Source organism: Lepidochelys olivacea, assembly GCF_965140295.1.
Source record: "Lepidochelys olivacea isolate rLepOli2 genome assembly, chromosome: 9".
Lineage (NCBI taxonomy): Eukaryota > Metazoa > Chordata > Testudines > Cheloniidae > Lepidochelys > Lepidochelys olivacea.
This window is the reverse complement of record NC_140419.1, coordinates 32,177,006-32,198,795: the sequence shown is the minus strand read 5'-3', so window position 1 is coordinate 32,198,795 and position 21,790 is coordinate 32,177,006. Positions and strand designations below refer to the sequence as shown.

General features: G+C 39.2%; 1 protein-coding gene across 5 annotated transcripts in view; it reads left to right on the top strand.

Moving 5' to 3' along the window:
- The first annotated feature begins 3,614 nt into the window (after window positions 1-3,614).
- Window positions 3,615-21,790, top strand: part of TRPC1 (transient receptor potential cation channel subfamily C member 1) — a 46,058-nt gene continuing 27,882 nt past the window's right edge. Inside the window, exons 1-7 of one of the 5 annotated variants that reach the window (XM_084639754.1) lie at window positions 3,615-3,928; window positions 5,178-5,332; window positions 8,407-8,508; window positions 10,480-10,682; window positions 13,907-14,038; window positions 16,874-17,069; window positions 18,541-18,877. In XM_084639754.1, coding sequence (XP_084495880.1) covers window positions 3,793-3,928; window positions 5,178-5,332; window positions 8,407-8,508; window positions 10,480-10,682; window positions 13,907-14,038; window positions 16,874-17,069; window positions 18,541-18,877 — 1,261 coding nt within the window. In that variant the 5' untranslated portion in view covers window positions 3,615-3,792. Of the gene's footprint in view, window positions 3,929-4,503; window positions 4,582-5,177; window positions 5,333-8,406; window positions 8,509-10,479; window positions 10,683-13,906; window positions 14,039-14,594; window positions 14,681-16,873; window positions 17,070-18,540; window positions 18,878-21,790 lie in introns of those variants that run through there. The other 4 variants (XM_084639752.1, XM_084639753.1, XM_084639755.1 and 1 more) reach the window with 4 other exon arrangements.

The following is a 21,790-nucleotide window of genomic DNA, read 5'->3' as shown; positions in this document are numbered from 1 at the left end:
CTGCATTTTCTTTTGGAATTTATTTTAAATGAACACATGTATATCTATTTTTCTGTCATAAAAGATCAATGTCTTAGAAAGGGGTGCTTGATTGCAAGAAATTCTTCCTGGAAACATACAAAAAGCAACATGTTGCAGTATCTTCTGCATGGAGAAAGACTAATAGTCATTTGATTATGATTTTGGAAATGAGCATTTGTATTCCTGTGTCTGTACCTATAAATTTTAGCCAAACACTTATGGTACTTCAGTATTTAATAAAATTATTTTAAAAGCAGCCAGATAAGACAGAATACTCAACTAAATACCTAGTAATTGTGGATAAAAATAAAAAAGTAAAAGCAGACACATTACCTCCCAAAACATGAAAACAATAAAAGCAACAAGATACAAGAACAATGAACAAACCGGATTAGACTAAATATTAATAATCTAATATCTGACACAGCATACTGACACAAAGAGGACACCTTGAACTAGATGATATATAAGGTGATACTGAACAGCTCAGAGGATTAGTGATGACATACAGAGCCTTTCTTTGCTTGGTGGTTAATAGGGGCAATGCCTACCTGGTCCATAATAAAGCTGTTAATATTTGCCAATATTATTCTATTATTTCTATTCTCAGTTGCCTTAGAAGACATCCAACCCATGGCCAGGGAACTGAATCTTCTGACACAAAATTTGATGCACTTAGCCTGGTTCTGGAGACAAGTTAGTTCATGGCTGGAAGTCTTTATTTGAGATAGATTGAATCTAAGATTTTTTTGCCCAACCTCCATACTACAGGGACTAATGCTCTACAATACCATTGTCCTTCTTCCTGAGGTACACAGCTCCAAAATGATAAAAATATTATTCTGACCTGGCTTCTCTGACAATGGGTTGCTCTATATGCCCCACTGTCTGTTATAAACTCTCGCTATACTGTCACACTAGAAAAAAAAATGACAGTCCTGCATCGCTCACTCCCAGGTGTCCTGAGTTACTGATTGTTGTGAGCATAGGTGCTGACTTCTGCTGGCGCCAGTGGGTGCTGGACCCCCCTTTGTCCCCAGCCCAGCCCCCATTCCAACCCCTTCCCCAAAGTCCCTGCCCCAACTCCACCCCTTCCCTGCCCCTATTCCAACCCCTTCCCCAAATGCCCACCCCCACTTCTTCCCCTGAGCGCACCGCATTCCCGCTCTTCCCCCTCCCTCCCAGAGCTTCTTACGCCGCGAAACAGCTGTTTTGCAGCAGCAAGCACTGGGAGTTAGGTGGAGAAGAGGGGACGCGGCGTGCTCAGGGGAGGAGGTGGAGGTGAGGTGAGGGGGGGCAGGGAAGGGAACTTGGCTGCACCCACCAATTTTTCCCCGTGGGTGCTCCAGCCTCTGGAGTCGGCGCCTATGGTTGTGAGCATGCTTTCTAAGGACAACAACGTATTGATATCCGGGAGCGCCTGAAGGTCCCTCCTGTAGCCTAAGGGGAGGAGCAACTGAATCTGGGGCTCAAATGATTCTGGAGGACAATGAATAAGAAAATAGAAACCGGAGTGAGGTCACAGGGCCAGAAGAAGGGAACCTGAAGGGGACACCGTTCAGCACAGGCACTGGCTTCCTCGAGGTCCTGGGGGTGCTTGAGCCTCGCTCCACCCCAGGCCTCTTTCCCCAAACCCCCACCCTGCTTCTTCCCACCCCTGTTCTGCCCCAGGCACCACTCTTTCTCCCAATCCCCCTCCCCACCCTACCCCAGCCTCTTCCCACCCAGTTCCACCTCCTCCCCTAAGTGTGCCAGTCCCAGCTCCTCCCTCTCCCCTCCCCACCTGGGAACAGCTGATCGGGGGGTGGGGGAGAGGCAGGAGCTGACTGGCAGGGCCACTGGCAGATGGGAGGTGCTGACAGGGAGCCTGCTGCCAGTGGGTGCTAAGCACCAACTAATTTTTTTCCATGGGTGCTCCAGAGTCAGCGCCTATGCTGAGCAGAGAACCCCGGACAGCACCCGCTGCTCTTCAAAGGGATCTATGGAGCCACTGGAGGCAGCCCAGAGGAATTCTCTCAGATAGATGATCAAAGGGAGGAAGGCGATCTTGCACCACAGACACGGTGTGCATTAAAAAAGCCCCAGATTTTTAAGGTCTTTTTTGGAGTATTTTTAGGACTCATGTCTTCTCCACAACCATGAGGACTAGAAATATACTGGTTTTTTAAATGAAAGCTGAGAGTCTCATGAAATCACATGACTTCCTGGGGGGAGGTGGCAGGGTCAAGAAAATCACCACATAAGATTCATGATAAAATGGTGAGATAGTGATACTAACACCATCACCTTCTTAGTGTGGGAGGTACTTAGCTACCCCAGCACAAGGCCATCTCCCAGGCTGGATAAACCTGCCCCACTTGCCCTAGAGCAAGGAGAAAAGGAGTACTTGTGGCACCTTAGAAACTAACAAATTTATTTGAGCATAAGCTTTTGTGAGCTACAGCTCACGTCATCGGATGCATACAGTGGAAAATACAGTGGGGAGATTTTATATACACAGAGAACATGAAACAATGGGTGTTATCATACACACTGTAACGAGAGTGATCAGGTAAGGTGAGCTATTACCAGCAGGAGGGGAAAAAAACAACCTTTTGTAGTGATAATGAAGGTGGGCCATTTCCAGCAGTTGACAAGAAAGTGTGTACACTGGCCAAACTGGACAGTCTCTACGTAAAAGAATAAATGGACACAAATCAGATGTCAAGAATTATAACATTCAAAAACCAGTCGGAGAACACTTCAATCTCTCTAGTCACTCGATTACAGACCTAAAAGTGGCAATTCTTCAACAAAAAATACTTCAGAAACAGACTCCAACGAGAGACTGCTGAATTGGAATTAATTTGCAAACTGGACACAATTAACTTAGGCCTGAATAAAGACTGGGAGTGGCTGTGTCATTACAAAGTAAAACTATTTCCCCATGTTTATTCCCCCCTTCCCGCCCCCCCCCCCAGACATTCTTGTCAAGTGCTGAAAATGGCCCACCTTGATTATCACTACAAAAGGTTTTTGTCCCCTCTCCTGCTGGTAATAACTCACCTTACCTGATCATTCTGGTTACAGTGTGTAGGGTAACACCCACTGTTTCATGTTCTCTGTGTATATAAAATCTCCCCACTGTATTTTCCACTGCACGCATCCGATGAAGTGAGCTGTAGTTCAGGAAAGCTCATGCTCAAATAAATTGGTTGGTCTCTAAGGTGCCACAAGTCCTCCTGTACTTTTTGCAGATACAGACTAACAGGGCTGCTACTCTGAACCTAGAGCAAGGGACACCCTTGGGAACAAGGGGGAGAAAAGGGGCCCAGGAGGAACAGGGAGGTGAGGAATGGGGGGCCGAGGAGGGGAAACTTAGGCGAACTGCCACCGCGGGTGTCAGTTAATGTACCTGCCCGGGAGGCGGGGGCAGGCTCCCCGAGCGGACAGCGCCCCTGAGCGGAGGAAGGGGGAGAAGCACCCAGAGACGGAAGGAGCCAAGCACCTGCCTCAGCCCCAGGCATCGGAGTCTGGCTTCCCTGAGTCCTGGGCCCCGCCCCACGTCCTCCAGCCAGGCCCAGCTCCTCGGGGGCCCGTGGCTCTCCCCCGCGCCTGCGCAGCGAGCGGGGCGACAGGTCGCTCCCCGCCCTGCACGGTGTTGACAGTGTCGGGTTTACGGCCCAGCTGTCCGGGTGCGAGGCGGCTGCCGGGCGGCCCGCTGCGTGGGGAACCCCGGGGCGGGCTGGTCCGGGCCCCCCGCACCCGGATGGGCCTGGCGGAGCCGGCACCATGGCCGCCCTGTACCAGAGCTCGGACCCGTCCGCCTCGGCCTCCCCCAACAAGCTGCTGGCGCTGAAGGACGTGAGGCAGGTGAAGGAGGAGACCACCCTGGACGAGAAGCTCTTCCTGCTGGCCTGCGACAAAGGTGTGGGCGCAGCCCGCCCCTCGCCCCGGGGCCGCTGTCGGGGTCGGGCTCGTGTGACACGGGGGCGGGACGCCGCCCCTCCCGTGGGGCATCCGCTTTGGGGGCGGGGGCCCGAGCTGGCCTGCAGCCGGTCTCTGCCCGCCGGCAGGGTGCGCGGTGCTGGGCAGCCGGCCTCTGCCCGCTAGGCTCAGGCCCCGCAGTCCCTTTTCTCCCAGTGGGGTTTCAGGTATAAATAGGTTAGGGCTGTGGTCAAAGGTCTCCTCGCAGCGCAGGCTGCACAAAGCGCCTCTCTAGCCGGAAACCTTTTTTTTGCCCATTAAATGTTTGAATGTTTACGTTAGAACATAAAGAAAGAAGCCTGGACGCCACAGCGGAAGTTAGCAGGCAGAGGAGACAACTATCCATCATATGAACTTTCACACACAGAGGAATATAAAGTACATAAAAGGCAATAAAAGTAGAAAGGAGGGAAAGCGGGACTTATTATGTCTTGTAATCTGTTCCAGGCAGGGACCATACTTTCCTGTGTGTTGCACCCTGTGGAGGCCCCTGCACATAATAATTTGCTTCCTGTCCCATAAAATGGATCGCTGAGCCCCAGGGGAAGTTCTGTATTACTTCTCTCTGGTTTCTTCCTCCTGTGTGAATCAGGGGTGAGTGGGTTCAATAATGCTGCATCATAATGCTTGTGTCCCCCTTTTTATAATTAAAAACTTGTAACACTGACAAAAAGAGTCAAATTAGAAAAGAGTCATATAAATAATAGCATTGAAAAAGACAGGGACTCTAACTTGGTTCCTCTTTAGTCTCATACAGTACATAGGAGTCATTGCCCTGATCATTGAAAAGCACTTGCACGTGAGTTTGTACTGGTGGGACATAAGCAGAAGCTTAAATACTTTCCTGAATAAAAATAAATCTAATCATGTGCTTAAGAGCTTTCCTGAGTTGGGATTTATAAGGGGTGAGGAAGAGTGACTTAACTGTGTTGTTTAATTTCACATCTAATGTAAATAACCCGTTTCTAGTTTGGCTGCTCAGCAGCTTATATGTTAAATATTTTTGGTCAGATGTCATGGATTACTGGTAGATTATTTCATATTTAAAGTCATCTTAAATTTTACCATGAGCATATGCTTTGCATTTTATTCTAATTGATAAAAGTATTATGTTTTATTTAATTTTCAGAATATATACCAGTAAAAATGAATCCAAAATACTAAGACATATTCATATGTTGCTTGTTTAGGTGACTATTACATGGTTAAGAAACTCTTGGAGCAGAACAGCTCAGGTGACATGAACATAAATTGTGTGGATGTGCTTGGGAGAAATGCTATAACCATTACCATTGAAAATGAAAACTTGGACATACTACAGCTTCTTTTGGATTATGGCTGTCAGGTACAGAACCACTACACACTCGTTATTGTCCTTGTTGTTTTTTGTTGTCTTTTCAGAACCTGCAAGAAAAATGTTATCAATTTTGTCCTTTTTCAGTTGGTAAACATTGATTTCCTCCTCCATGCCTACGTCATGTTTCTAGTGGAGCTTAAATAAAGATGGCAAATTTGTTTATTTTCATGTTAGTGCATCACCATCTTCAGTGATTCCAGTAGAGCTCTGGAAATAATTTGGTTATTTGCGCTGCAGAGCAAGTGCACACATTGTTCCCCAAACAAATTACTGACTCCTTTTTAATATTCTGCAATGGAATTGTAAATTCTTAAAATATTTAGAATGAAAATATCACTTCGCCACTAGATAATAACAACTTTTAGGATGGGTGAAGATTGAAGTTAGAACATTAAATATTCTTTTCAAGTATCTTAGCTCTAGTCTAAAGCAAGCATACACTTCTGTAGTTCAGAGTTCAGGTACAGTGTATTGTTAAATAATTATATTTTACATGATGTTAAAAGTTAATTACGATATAAGAAGTAGCACCATTTTTTTTCCTGTTTCATTTCAGAATTGCACAATGTTGCTTCTTTTCCACACTGCAGTTAGAATAAGGTTCAACATAGATCTCTGACTGACAGGGATTTTAATTCAGTGGAATGATGAAAGTGCATCTACCTGTGAATTTTTAGTTTTGACTTACAAGCTTTCTGTCTGAATCTCTTGCCATTCCTCAATTCTGCTTTGCTCCCAAGTTGTTCAGGTGATTGTGATGACGGCTAGCTCTCCCTCTAAGCCTGCTTTCTCCAGTGTCTTTCAAGCAGTGGAAGCATGTGCTGCCCACCAAGCTTTCCTTGATAAGATGCTGCTTCCTCTGTTGCTAAGAGGGGACAAGTTTCTATTCTAACTTTCCCCGTTTTTAAACAGAAATGTTAAGTTTACAAAGAACAATGTAAAGTGAAAAATAAAAGGTGGTTTAACTTAGCCTTGCAGAAGCCTCATGAAAAGTTACCAGTCCAGACAGAACCTACCCTCTCGCCTTTACCATGATGGTAATGGACAGAAACTGATATTTTACTCCCACTTTCAAAATAAAATTATTTGCTCCATGCAGGATAATGGAATTTTGGAAGATTGGCTTAACTAAAGATGATCACTATTAAAATGTGTGATTGATCAGCAGTAAAGATGAAAAATGGTGGAGACTGGGGGAAGAGTTACAAAGCAACAGAATAGTTAAGGATCAGTGTACAACCCTGTACAGCTTCATTGTTGATTGTTTCAGAGTAGCAGCTGTGTTAGTCTGTATCCGCAAAAAGAAAAGGAGTACTTGTGGCACCTTAGAGACTAACAAATTTATTGGAGCATAAGCTTTTGTGAGCTACAGCTCACTTCATCGGATGCATACAGTGGAAATAAGTGGGGAGATTTTATATACACAGAGAACATGAGACAATGGGTGTTACCATACACACTGTAACGAGAAAAGAAAAGGAGTACTTGTGGCACCTTAGAGACTAACCAATTTATTTGAGCATGAGCTTTCGTGAGCTACAGCTCACTTCATCAGATGCATACCATGGAAACTGCAGCAGACTTTATATATACACAGAGAATATGAAACAATACCTCCTCCCACCCCACTGTCCTGCTGGTAATAGCTTATCTAAAGTGATCATCAGGTTGGGCCATTTCCAGCACAAATCCAGGTTTTCTCACCCTCCACCCCCCCACACACAAATTCACTCTCCTGCTGGTGATAGCCCATCCAAAGTGACAACTCTTTACACAATGTGCATGATAATCAAGTTGGGCTATTTCCTGCACAAATCCAGGTTTTCTCACATCCTCCCCACCCCCATACACACACAAACTCACTCTCCTGCTGGTAATAGCTCATCCAAACTGACCACTCTCCAAGTTTTAATCCAAGTTAAACCGGAACATCTGGGGGGGGGGGGTAGGAAAAAACAAGAGGAAATAGGCTACCTTGCATAATGACTTAGCCACTCCCAGTCTCTATTTAAGCCTAAATTAATAGTATCCAATTTGCAAATGAATTCCAATTCAGCAGTTTCTCGCTGGAGTCTGTTTTTGAAGTTTTTTTGCTGAAGAATTGCCACTTTTAGGTCTGTAATCGAGTGACCAAAGAGATTGAAGTGTTCTCTGACTGGTTTTTGAATGTTATAATTCTTGACGTCTGATTTGTGTCTATTTATTCTTAAATCATCATGTAGACATCATCTACAATTGTACCAAGCCAAATAGAGATATTCCAGGCAGGAATTATATTTTGTGTTGCTAAAATGGCAAGGAGCCAGAGACTCTCTTCCTTGATCCTTCTTGAATGGTTTGTGTCTTTTTCCCTCATTCAGACAGGATACAACATACGCATTTTAAATAGCCCTCAACATTGGTCCTTCTGTCACATTTCTTTAAATTATATCTTGTTTCAGCTCCTTCAGTCCAGGACCTAGGAATGAAGTTTGTTGAGGGGGATCACTTTCCTTTTCAGATCATTGTTGGTCACTCTTGCAGTGGAACAAAACTGTCACTAGCACCATGTAAACTCATAGAATGACCCAAAGATTTTGAATCTTCACCCTATATGTGGTAGAGTGGATGGATAATGTTGATTAATGCTGCAGATTATGCATTGTTTTAGTAGGAGACACTCCTGGGGATTTAGTACAGACTTCAAACTACAAACAGTGTCTTTGCTTAGATTAACAAGGATTGCAGGTTTGACCCTGGAGAATAGTAATTCGGGAGAAGCTTGTTTGTATTAGTTTTCTATCTATCTTCCATTATGCTGTTTTTAAGATCACTTTTACTCTATAATGAATTTAATCTGCTCCTGCATATTTCTTATATCTGCCAAAAATTGTAGTGATTTTTCTTTTGCATCTTCATCATTTTATGGCAGTCTTTTTTAAAAAAAAAACTCTGTAGTTCTTTGTAATGTATTTGAGTACATCATTTGCTGTTTAACTTCAAAATCCTACTTTTTTTGTTTTTTTTGCATACTGACTATTTTACTGTTGCTTCAGATTTAACCTCCAATTTTCTCTCTTCAGTCTACAGATGCACTTTTGGTGGCGATTGACTCAGAAGTGGTGGGAGCTGTTGATATATTACTTAATCATCGACCAAAACGATCCTCAAGACCAACTATTGTAGTTAGTACTATTAATTCTTGTTAATTTTAGTTGGTACACCAGAAATTTAAAAAAAAAAAATCCTCTAAGGCTAAGAGGCTATAAAAAATTAACTGAAGAATAAGGTCTACATTCAGTCCTGTTACAGATGCAGATCTTCATATGAGGATCTTGATTTGAATAGTATATTTACACTATTAATTTAAAGTTAGTGTTAACTATCATATTACACACATGAAAAGTAAAAAAAATCGATGCTTGTAAATCCTTTTTGTAGTACAAATTATTGGCAGGTCTGACTGAAAAAACCCAGTATATTTGGGGTAAAACTTTACTGAATTTAAGATTCACCTGAAATTTCTACCTTCATTTAAAAACTAATAATTTGAGATCCTTCCTTACAATCACTAAATATCAAGGTGCTTTAAAAAGTTTTACTGAGTGGAAAAACCTTGTAATGAGTAAGCATGTCTGTAATGCTGCAGGAGTCAGTGAGGTGAGTATGCATGTGTACATTACAAATCAGTTGTGTATAGTTTCTCTGCACCTGAATACTGGAATGGGGAAAAAAATCACTCAAGAAAAAATTTTACTTAAAGATTTAAAAAAAAATACTGAACTCTATTTTTCTATGGGCAACTTTAAACAATTTTCTTTCCTCATAACAAGATTCTCATTCTGACAGTTCCATGAGGACACATACTACACATGTGGAAAATGTTTTTAATCTTTTAAGTTTTCTTCCAAGAGGAAATAAAAAAGGAAGAGACACAATGAAATAGGGCCCTTAAAAGAAAACAGTTGGAGTTCTTATGTATTGTACCAGGCTATCTCTCTCAGAGCTACAAAATGGTTGAAATTTTTTGTGCAAATAGCTCATGAATATGTAAGTGGATCTCATTTAACCTTAACACTGTTTCCTTTCAAAGTAGTATTCCTTACAATTTATATAGCTCCGAGCATTCCCTGTTGGTACAGTACAAAGCAGAATTCAAGGGAGATTGCCTGTGGGTAGGTTATGAATTGCATATTTTATTTTGTGTTAGGGATGACTGACTCTCAGATTGCGGAATGAAGCAAAGTCATGAGTGAATGGAGCATGAACATTGTCTTCTCCAACTCATGAACAAAAAAAAAAAGTGTGATACTGACCACCTGCTTTTGTGACGAATTATAAATGATTTCCTCCTTCGCAGCCAGGATTCCCCAAAGTTCTGAAGGACTCTTATTTTGCTAAAGTCATTATCACATGTTTCTCACGATATGTTGAGGAAATAGAGAAAGTAAACTTTCCTTTAAGTGGGAGTTACATTATAGAAGGGGTGAGCTCCGATTTTAAAGTAAATTAATTAAAAAAAAAAAAAAGATCTGAGTATGGACATATAGAATTTTATCAGAGAAGTAATGGAACATATAGAGAGAACTCCTTTACCAAGGGAAACCGCAGCATTTTTTCCCCACATCGAAGTCTGTCCAAATAATGCAGGTTGCAAAAATTAAATGTTTATTCTTCATTGCTCATATGAATTTTGTATTGGTGAAAGGCACCAAAAATTATTGCCCTAGAGTCTAAAAGTTCTTTCTTTATCCTCAGAACAGGTGCAATGTGAGGAGCAGCTGAATAGTCTTTCCATACAGCTCTGCTAATGTTCTTGAACCCTAACTGAGGGACGGTTTTTTCTGGTGATTGAGAGGGTTCAGTCTTCATGGCTTTTTAACCCTTGTCCTTTTTGCTGACTATAATTAATGTGTATATTTGTCCTCTGAGAACTGAAATGAGACAATAGTGTAATTGTATCTTTGGAAGGCAGGCAATTTCCAATATTTAGATAGCTTACAAATTTGTGAAATCAAGATTATTGGTGGGGGGAATGTGTTAATCAGAACTTGACTTGGGCCCATGTTGATCAATCATGTTAATTATAACTTGTAGATAAACGTTTTAATAAAGTTGCATGTGATAATCTAAAACTTGTCTAAATGTTATTTCAGAAACTTATGGAGCGTATTCAGAACCCAGAGTACTCAACAACTATGGATGTAGCACCTGTCATTCTAGCTGCTCATCGTAACAACTATGAAATCCTTACTATGCTGTTAAAACAGGATATATCTCTACCCAAACCTCATGCTGTTGGCTGTGAATGCACCTTGTGCACAGCAAAGAACAAAAAAGATAGCCTACGGCACTCCAGGTCAGAAATATCAGATCTTGGTAATAACAAAAAATCCTCAAGGTATACCAAACTACATAAATCTGTAGCATCATTCAGAGTCAACATGTCTCTCTTTAAGTTGGAATTTAGAGGTGTATTTTATCTCATATATTTATTTGGGGATAGATTGAGCTTGTATGCCTTGGTGGAGGTCAGTGGGGTTTCCTCGGTTTCCCTCTGTGATCTGAAGGTGTTTATTCAGATTTGTTTTAAGTATGTCTTTTTGTGAGGTGTTGGGGGTCTTTGGGTGCGGGAGCCATAGAAATAAAATTTTCATTTAAAAATACTTTATTTTTATTAACTAATTTCATGAAGGAAAAAAGAGGAAAAAATTCAAATATAGTAAATTATCTAATTTCTTTCAATAATTGTAATTTATGCTAGAAGGAGGGTTGTAAGCCTAAGAAAACAACATTTTATCAGAACTTAATTTGGAAAATGGAGAACCAAATGTGTAAAATTAAATGGAATATGATATTTTACATTTTATGTAAGTATGATGTAAGGGTGCAAATGGAAAAGCAGTTTGCTGACTCAAACCACAAATTTTATTTATTAAACTCAACAAAATACTTCAAGACTGGAAATAATTAGATATTTGAGGTATTTACAGAATAATTCCCATACATATAAAGGTTGTATAAGTGGACTGTAGCTACAGTCTGACATTTTGAGCAACTCCTGTGTGTCTAAATGGCTCAAAACTAAATTGAAAGCACTGGTATTGGCATTCAAATACAAAGGGCAATATTCTGATACCCTTACCCATGTTGGGTAGTACCTTACTCCATGAATATTCCCGTTGACTTCAGTATAAGTAAGGATATCAGAATCTACACCAAGATATTAGTGACTTAGGCTATGTCTATGGACCTTACAGCGACACAGCTGTACTGCTGCAAGGTCTCCCGTGTAGCTGCTCTATGCTGGCAGCTCTCTCATTACCGCATAATTAAACCACCCCAATGAGCGACGGTAGTTATGATGGCAGGAGAGTGTCTCCTACCGACATAGCGATGTCCACGCTGGTCCTTTTGCCGGTGAAACTTTTGTCAGTTGGAATGGGTGTTTTTTTGTTTTGTTTTTTTTTTCACGCCCCTGACGGACAAAAGTGTAGACATAGCCTTAGAAATACCTAAGAAAGTTACATATAGATGAAACTGAAATGAACTATTGAGATTTGACAACTTTGTTCCAGAGTGGAAGTGTAAAGGTGGTGTGGGAGGTATGATGTACATGTTTTGGAACTGTGAAATTACATATAAATTTTGCAAAGGGAAAAGCAGTGCTGTAAATGAGGTTAACACACCTACATTTGCTGCTTTCTCTGGACTTCAGTATTCTGACGTTATAGAAATTGCTGACACTTCCTTTGCAGATACAATGTGGATTACATGCACTAAAACTCTAATTGTGATGATAATTTAAGAGAGCTAGTATTAAATAGAAATTACCGCATTTACTGTTTTTTTTTTTTTCCCCTAATTGTTCTCGTGACACTTAAGACTAGAGCACAGTGGATCAAATTATCCTCAGAGCTCTGACCTTTTGAAATCTTATGACAAATTAGCATGTGATTTATTTTTTAAACATTTTGCTGGTTGCTGTTTAGTTCAATATAATCAGTAAAAGTTGTAGTGTTGATGGAACCTAATATTCTCAGTTGCAGAGCCTGAGCTGGAAAGACTTTTACTAATTTTATATTCTAGTCTTTAAAAAAGTTTTTAACTAGGTTTACATCCTCTCCAACTGATCTGATTTGCATTTGAGTGAAACACTTATTTCCTTGTCTAATGGAAATAGTTGTTAATGGATCAAAAATCAATTTCTAACAGGTATTTTTAAATTGGAATTTATCCTTCCAGTTTCCAAAATAATTTTTACATTGCTTTTTAGAGATCTTTGATGGAAATCTTGGTAACTAAAAACTTTCTTGGATTATGTTTATGCAACGGATATGAAGTTTATTTTTATTGCACTTATAGCCCATTAATTTTCCTTTAAAGTTCAGACTTATTTTGCCTACTACAACAATCTGATATTAGCAGGATGAGAATTACTGGTCATTACATAGATGAAGAGTATTTCCTGATCATTCCCCCACCACACAAGATAGGATCATGTCTTTTTTTTTTTTTTTCAACCTTCCTCATAGCAACCCAGAGTTCTGGCTAGTTAGTTAAGGTAGTTAAAAGGGAGGGAAAAACAAACACAAAACTTCGTTGCAACTTGCAGCTGGTGTCCAGTGCATTTAGACTGAATGGGTAACATGCTCTTGGGGGTAAAAAATTGAGCATGGAACACAGGAGGCTACTGGCATCAACCTGGATTAGTTTGGAATGAGGGTGGTCTTAAATCTCATACAAGCTAAGTCACACTAGTGAGTACTCTCATCTCATGAACGAGGGTATGGTATAAGGATGTTGTCTCCCTTCCCTCTTGGTTACTATAGACAGTTTTACCATACTGGACCCAAATAGCTGCTCGGTAGTTGAAGATAGAGGCATTTTGCTTCCCGTTCTCCATTGCTTTGAGGTTCATTTATTAAAGTTGAGGCTTCTGCCTCATTTAATACATTCCTTTTGACTTTTTCTGTGTGTCATGATTAATGCTATGTGACCTTGCACCTTTGAAATTCATGTCATTTACCAGTCCTGCTGTCTGATTGGAAAAAGCATTACTTTAACTGATGTCTTCTGCTGCTGTACTGACTGTGGTTGGAATAGCAGTGAGGAGAATAGAGCAAGCCAGTGTTGCAGCCTTCCTATGATATAAACTCCATTTAAAATAATGGGAGTTCTTCATATATGAAGGACTGCAGAATTGGACTCAAAATCGTTTCCTCCTTTGACACATCACATTAAATGTTTCTCACTTGAAAATTCTAAGTAACCCAGTATGTTGTCTTTAGGCCTAAAATCAAAATCAGCAGGCATAAATGCTCTGGGAGAGTATAAATGGAACTATAATTTCCTTTTGTCCTTTTGCAATGGACTTCAAAGTAGATGTGAGCACCCTACCTAGTGAGATTTATGAACCCGCCCACCCCCCGATTTTATGGCTGTAATCTCTCTTTAAATTAGTTTTAGCGTTTCTGAGATTTGAGAACGTATTGTGATTTGCAAATGCGATTTGCAAATGCTAATCAAATGAAGTGTCTTCATCTTAAGAAGTTGCCTTACTCTCTGAACCTTTTGTCTCAGATTTCGTCTTGACATCTATCGTTGTTTGGCCAGTCCTGCCTTAATAATGTTGACAGAGGAAGATCCAATCCTGAGAGCTTTTGAACTTAGTGCAGACTTAAAAGAGCTAAGTCTTGTCGAAGTTGAATTCAGGTAGGAATGAAAAGAAATACAAACTTACTTTTATCTCTCTCTTTTGTTTTCCACATAGCTCATGTTTTTGTGTTTGTTTGGCACTGTAGTCAGCTATTAAAAAAAATCAGATTGAGATTAATGGTGAGGAATGAATTAAGACTGATGAATCATCAAACACATTTTAAAAAGTAGTTACAACATTGCTGAGCAGTGTCTGCCAAAACTTTTTCATTTTGCCATAATGAGGCTATGTTTACACTACCCTTTATGTCGGCAAAATTTGTGTCGCTCAGAGGTGTAAATATTCCATGAGAGATCTTACAGTGGCGCAGCTGCATCGGTACATCGATGCCACTGTAAGCTCTCTAGTGTAGACATAGCCTTAATCGTTTGATCCTTTTTAGTGGTAGGCACTTGAGTGTGTTTAGTGTCATCAGCGTTTCACCTCCCCAGATCTGAGTCGAAATTTGAAGTGAATTGATATTAAAAACTAGTTGGACACCACAACACTTAGTTCCTAGCCCACACAATTTCTAGCTTACTCATATCTCAAACATATTCTGTAATTTGCCAGGACTAAGATAACAAGGAATTCTGCAAGTCAGGATTGGGGTTCATGTACACACTATACAGCACTTGTCCACATGGAGCCCGACTCAGGTTTGTTTGTTTTTCTCTTTGCTTACTCTATATGAACACTAAAATGTAAAAATAAATAAATAAAATATTTGATACCAAAAGTGCCATGTCTATATTATAAACTAACAAGCCACATGATTTTGTGTTAAACTAATCAGGCTTTTTTTCCTGTTAAAAATTTCAAAATATTTGGCGACTGTTAATTACCACTTCTATTTAAAGTATTCATATAGAGGTTGGTTTTAGCCTTTCGTAAAGAGATGGGAATAAAATGATGCAAGTAAAGAACTGCTGCTAGATGTTAGTTTATAAGACCATTAAGACTTAAAGCACAGGCTTATTGTAATAAGGAAAAACTGTAAAGACCCTGAAGACCTCCTGGAGCTGCAGGAGGAGCAGATCTGAGATGCGGGGGACAGAATTGATATGATATAGGAACTTGGGGGACAGAATTGATTTGGAGTTGGGAGGGGGCAGGAAGATGTGGAACTGAGAATTCCTGCAGCAGTGGCCAAAATCACCTTACTATACATTTGGGAGAGTTGGCGATGCCAATTGCCTATCTGTGGGAGGAGGCGAAAGTTAAAAAATCGCAATATTATTTGTAATATTGTAGTAGTCTTGGCATAAACTGATTAAACAAGTTTAGGTCTGCCTTGACATTGCTTTTCATACTGAAGTTACAGCTCCAGTATTTTAATATTCTGTTCTGTTATGAGATCTGCTTCAATACTACAACCTCCAGTTATATTGTGACCAGTAGCGGGAGTATATTTCTGATATAATAGATTAACTTGTATCTAATTTTTGCTGTCTGTTGTAAATGGAGATCTCTTTAGAAAGTCTCCTTTTTTATAAGGATAATACATTAAACTACTATTTTAAACACATCAGTGTATTTTTAAAATACAAGGCTACTCTGCAAAAAGCTACTTATTTACTATTATTAGGTACATTTAAAAAAAAAAAAGTTCAAATGATTTTAAAAAAAATCTTTCATGCATTGGAATGGCTGGTCATAACCACATCAGAAATTTGGTAAAAGTTGTACTGTAGTAAAAAAAGGTTAAGCTTTACATTTGAATTGTTGCGTGAGTCACATGGCTCTTCATAATTCTCTTCAGAAATGCTTGTCTGAGCACACAGTCTTCAAGTTCTGTATCTGTATTGCAGCAAAAATGCAGAGGTTGTATCTTAGTCACAATTTTTTAAAAATAAAATGGTTGAAGGAAAAAAGTGAAATCTGTGAACAAGGAGGATACAAATGGAACTAATTTAAAAATTTTGTTTCAAGGTTTCTCTGTCCTGTCTCCCCATCTCCCTCAGACACAAATACTTCAGTATTGTATCCATAAAGGATCAGATGATGATTTGAAAGATCCACTTATAGTTCTTGTTAGCTTTCTCCCTGCATGTTCACATCCATTAAACTACAACTTGCTTTCTTTATATTCCCTGTAATTAAAAATGATTGCAGAAATGTAGGGGATAACTATCTATCTCAGCCATCATTTCCTAATCTCATGTAGATATTTTCTTGTCCAAGGCAAAATATCAATATCCTAAATCTAGTTTCTTCATTTGGGCATTATTCTCTCTCAGTGAGGGTTCAGCTCTTGCTCTTACGTGACGATAACTTGTATTGAAGTATATTACATTCCCTGGTGAGACTAGCAGAAGGTGTGATTTTTCTCTGTATCTACTAATTTAATAAATCAGTTCCAACAAATAGTCTTAACTTTCAATTGATGGGATTAAAAAAATTCCTACATAAGAAATGGTCAACTTTTTCCCATGCTGTGAATTATTGTAAGAAGATTAGGTGACTATTAGTAAATTTTTATGAGGGAGACTGGGAAGTGTACATTTTAACCTGTGGAGATTTAAACTTTTAAGTTACAAGTAAAAAGAAGGCAAATATTACACTACAACTCTGTTTAGTAATTTCACCTCCATAGATCTGTCAGATTAGGATACAAAGGATGGTGCACACAGAACTGAAATACGTTGTTACACTGGAAACTTGCATAGACCTGTCTTCACTGTGAATGGCTCTAGAAAATGCTGTTGGCCCCTAATTTTATATAACAGCTTCATATAACTCAGTTTTGTGAAGCATATCTTTCTGTCCCTCCACTTAAGAGAGATAATTAATGTGTATATTGAAGTCTGAGTCAGAGGTACATTAATATCTGCTACTTTTGTATTTTCTAGAAATGATTATGAGGAACTAGCCCAGCAATGCAAAACCTTTGCTAAAGATTTGCTTGCACAGGCACGGAACTCACGGGAACTGGAAGTTATCCTAAACCATACAGCTAGTGATGAGCATGTGGACAAACGAGGATTGTTAGAAGAGAGGATGAATTTGAGTCGCCTAAAACTTGCTATCAAGTATAACCAAAAGGAGGTATGTCTGTCTCTCTGTGTCTCTCTCTCTCTCTCTCTCTTAATTTGTTATACATAGGCTTGAAAGGATTAGTTTTTTATTGATAAATTTAGATTTCACTGTACACAAACAAACTGATGAAACAATATTTCCTTCAATGGTAATCAAAATTTACAGATAGCAAAGTAAGAAAAATTTGAAAGGTCATATAAAATGAGGACTGTTTTTAAAAACAAAACAAAACCAAAACTAGCTATAGTGAGTGAATTTTCCATACTTAGGGCCATAGTGTCATAGAGTTTAAGGTCAGAAAGGACACCAAATAATCTGATCTGACCTCCTGTATGTCAGAGGCCGCCACCACCACCATCTCCCAGCAATCTCACACTAAACCCTACAATTAGACCATAGTATTACAACCCACAGGAGACTGGACTATTATGTGCAACAGATATTTTTTAAGCAAACATACAAAAAGTATTTCAGATGCACTTCTGTTTTTGATCATACCTTTTTTACCATTGTGATTAGATGAAATATATCATTTATTTTTTTCCTGTGTGGTATGAGAAAAGAGCCATCCATCCTTCTCTCCCTCATAAATAAATATTTTATTGCTGGCAGGTTTGTTATAGTGAGAATTTTTCGTGATAGGTTTTCTGAACTATTATGGTTGTGAAGGAGGAATTATTTTTTTCTGTTCATCTTGAAATTAAACTTCAAACAGTACTGAAATACAAACAATTTCTGACACATGTACTTTTCTAACAGAATTTTTGTTTAAATCAGTTGATCTACATAATATTTCAGACTGAAAGTTCCTGGTTGTGTGGGCCCTGTTTTAGCAAAGCACTTAAAAACAAGGTTAACTTTAAGTGATAGCTTAAATTCTTCGCTGAATTAGAGCCATAAAAATTAAGAAGTAGATCTGACTAGTATGGGATTACTTGGTCATTGTAAAGCATTGAGGGTCCTTAATTCCTTTTAACGGCAAAGACAACACAATGCACAGCACAATGGTGTTAGTGAACTTTGGGGGCACATAGTACCTCACAGAATCAGTCCCATAGGAAGCAGCAAGTTTTGGAGAATGGCATGGCTCTTAGGTCTGTATAACAGTTTTCTAAATGATAAAAAAAAGAAACAGCTAAATCATTCTTAATCTTACTGTTATCCTGACCTCTCAAGAAATCTGTTCTTGAAATCCATAAAAAAACTAGTGCTGTGGAATCCATGTTCTAAACTTGTGGGTGGGAAAGGAGGTGAAAGTAATTCATATTTGTGATTATCTGACTAACATTTTCCTTTTGTCTCCATATTAACATTTTAAAAAGTAACATTTAAAAATTATTCTTTCAAGATAATTATATCTACTTGCTCAGCAGAAAATGTGTAATACAGTATGATCAGTATGATCTATAACTGACTTATGGCTTGAATATAGATTTTTAATAATGGTTTCCTTAATCAGGGCTTGTTTTTTTTTTTCCAGTTTGTTGCCCAGTCTAACTGCCAGCAGTTTCTCAACACTGTGTGGTTTGGACAGATGGCAGGCTACCGACGCAAGCACACGTGTAAGAAGATTTTGACTGTTTTGACAGTTGGCATCTTTTGGCCAGTTCTGTCTCTCTGTTACTTATTAGCCCCTAAATCTCGAGTAGGTCGAATAATTCACACTCCTTTTATGAAGTTTATTATTCATGGAGCTTCATATTTCACGTTCCTGCTATTACTTAACTTGTATTCATTGGTCTACAATGAGAATAAGAAGAATACAATGGGGCCAGCACTTGAGAGAATAGACTATCTTCTGATAATATGGCTTATTGGTAAGTATCAGATGGATATAAAATTAGACAAAAGGTTCTGACATTGGCTATTTCATTGATCCAGCAATAATGTTGTGTGCTACACTGTAGGAAATGAGAATTCCAATCAGTGCTTGGCTGGAGGATAAAGGGTGAAGGAAGTGACGTACTTATGATCTAATGGAGTGACCAGGAATGCTATTTTGGAAGGGTTGGTAGAGTGCTGTTTCAGGCAAGAATGATCGTTTGGGATGTTAAGATGATAATGTGAGAACTATGTATTTTAACTAAGTTGCAGGACTGTTTTCAATAATGACAAAAAAAGTAAGCACATGTGTTCCTGTTATGATTAGTTACTTCTTCCATAAGAGATAGCTAGTGATTTTTTTCATTGATGCCAAATTGAAAATTTAGAGTTCAGAGATCATCTTAATTTTTCAACACCCTTTTCATGACTGGGTCATTTTGTTTATTATGTCGGCTGTTCAGCCATTGTGAGCCAATAGTATATTTTGGTCAGCCACCTACAAAGCAGCTGTTTAATTTCTGCTAGGTCCTGCTTTTCCTTTCTCTCTCTCTCTCTCTCTCTCTCTCTCTCTCTTTTTTTAACAAAAACGTAACTTTCATTTGGAATTTTTAAAGTGATCTTGGTTCTCTCGTGACTTGGGGCAAGGTTTGAAGTTAGGCTGATGTTTGATAGAATTTCAATATAGGTAGTTAAAAGTTTCAAAAGGTAGAGCAAATGTAATTAAAAAGATCATATTAAGCTTCTTGGAAAAACACATTCAATTAAAACTTTTCATGCACTTTATGCAAGTTGATAAAATTTATCTGGGTTGAAATACTTACAGATTCTTGGAATAAATATGTATTTATTTCAGCTCAATCAACTCTTCTATTTCTCTTCTATTTCAAATTGATTTTTGTTACTGTATGAGATGTGGGTCTCTGGAGCCATGAGGATTTACCTATATTTTCCCTACTCAAGGCCCTTTATTGATGCAGCTTTTTTTTAAAAAAAGGATGGAATTTGGTCCAAGTGTTTGCTGCTGAGCAGTGCAAAATCTCTCCCTTCTAAGGTTTAAATAGGAAACCTTTACAGCAGTCTAGTCCCCGACAACCCAGGGAGGGGGAGACCACCAATTGAACCCAGTTTCCTGTGTGGCAGTATAGAAAAAGATTGGTAACTTGGCCTTGCATTTCCAGTTCTGCAATGTTTGAGTTTTAGTTCAATTTCAGATAAAAGGTAGAGCCACTGCAGAACTGGAAAATGGCTTAAGAAGAAAAATATTTGTTTTTAGTCTCTTATGTAAAATCTTCTTATTCAGTATATGAAAACCATTGATTTTTTTCCTCTTTCTCCTTTTGTTTTCTAATGCTATTTTAAATTTGTCTCCATTGTATGTACTTCCTTTTTATATACCAATATCATTGATAATATCAGCACATCCCAGAGAAGCATATTTGCAAGTTAATTGTGGTTGGTGCAGAACCAGTAGAGGGAGTACAGATACTGCTTTTGAGTAGAGTAGGTCCCCAAACTTTCACTGTTCTGTTTTATGAATTTGTCAGCCCTTTTAATGGTTTTCTTTTAAAGTTAGAATCTCTAGGACTTTGAGAACCAAATTCTAACAGCCTTAACATATGTTAATTCTTAAAAGACTATAGACAAACATGTAATCTATATCCTCATTTGTTTGATTGGAAGTTGGTAAAATGCTAGTGTTGAAAAGTTTACAGTTTTTGTCTAAACTGATTCTGTTACTCTTAAAAATATATACTTTGTGAGGTGATTCTGTTGAATGTCTAGAAATCTAAAAACTGTTCAATTCATAAGCATTTTTAAACTGTATTTACTCAAAAGTAACAGCAAGTAATATCACATTGTGGATTGGTGATAGTATAGGTATTTATTAGGCCCGTCAAACGATTAAAAATCGCAGTTAATCGCACTGTTAAACAATAATGGAATACCATTTATTTAAATAGTTTTGGATGTTTTCTACATTTTCAAATATATTGATTTCAATTATAACACAGAATACAAAGTGTACAGTGCTCACTTTATATTTATTTTTGATTACATATATTTGCACTGTAAAAAAACAAAAGAAACAGTATTTTTCAATTCACCTAATACAAGTATTGTAGTGCAATCTCTTTATCATGAAAGTCCACCCAGTCTTATTTCTTGTTCAGCCAATTACTCAGACAAACAAGGTGGGTTACAATTTGCAGGAGATAATACTGCCCGTTTCTTGTTCACAATGTCACCTGGAAGTGAGAACAGGCGTTCTCATGGCGCTGTTGTAGCCAGCGTTGCAACATGTTTACATACCAGATGTGCTAAAGCAGTGTTTCCCAAACTTGGGATGCCACTTGCTCAGGGAAAGACCCTGGTGGGCCGGGCCAGTTTGTTTACCTGCCACATCCGCAGGTTCGGCCAATCACGGCTCCCACTGGCCGCGGTTTGCCACTCCAGGCCAATGGGGGCTGTGGAAAGCAGCACGGGCCGAGGGACATACCAGCTGCTGCTTCCCGCAGCCCCCATTGGCCTGGAGCGGCGAACTGCGGCCAGTGGGAGCCACGATCGGCCGAACCTGCGGATGTGGCAGGTAAACAAACTGACCCGGCCCACCAGGGGCTTTCCCTGAGCAAGCGGCGTCCCAAGTTTGGGAAACACTATGCTAAAGATTCATATGTCTCTTCATGCTTCCACCGTCATTACAGAGGACATGCGTCCATGCTGATGACAGGTTCTGCTCAATAACAGTCTAAAGCAGTGTGGACCGACACATGTTCATTTTCATCATCAGATGCCAGCAGCAGAAGGTTGATTTTCTTTTTTGGTGGTTCGGGTTCTGTGGCTTCCTCATCGGAGTGTTGCTCTTTTAAGACTTTTGAAAGCATGCTCCAGACCTTGTCCCTCTCAAA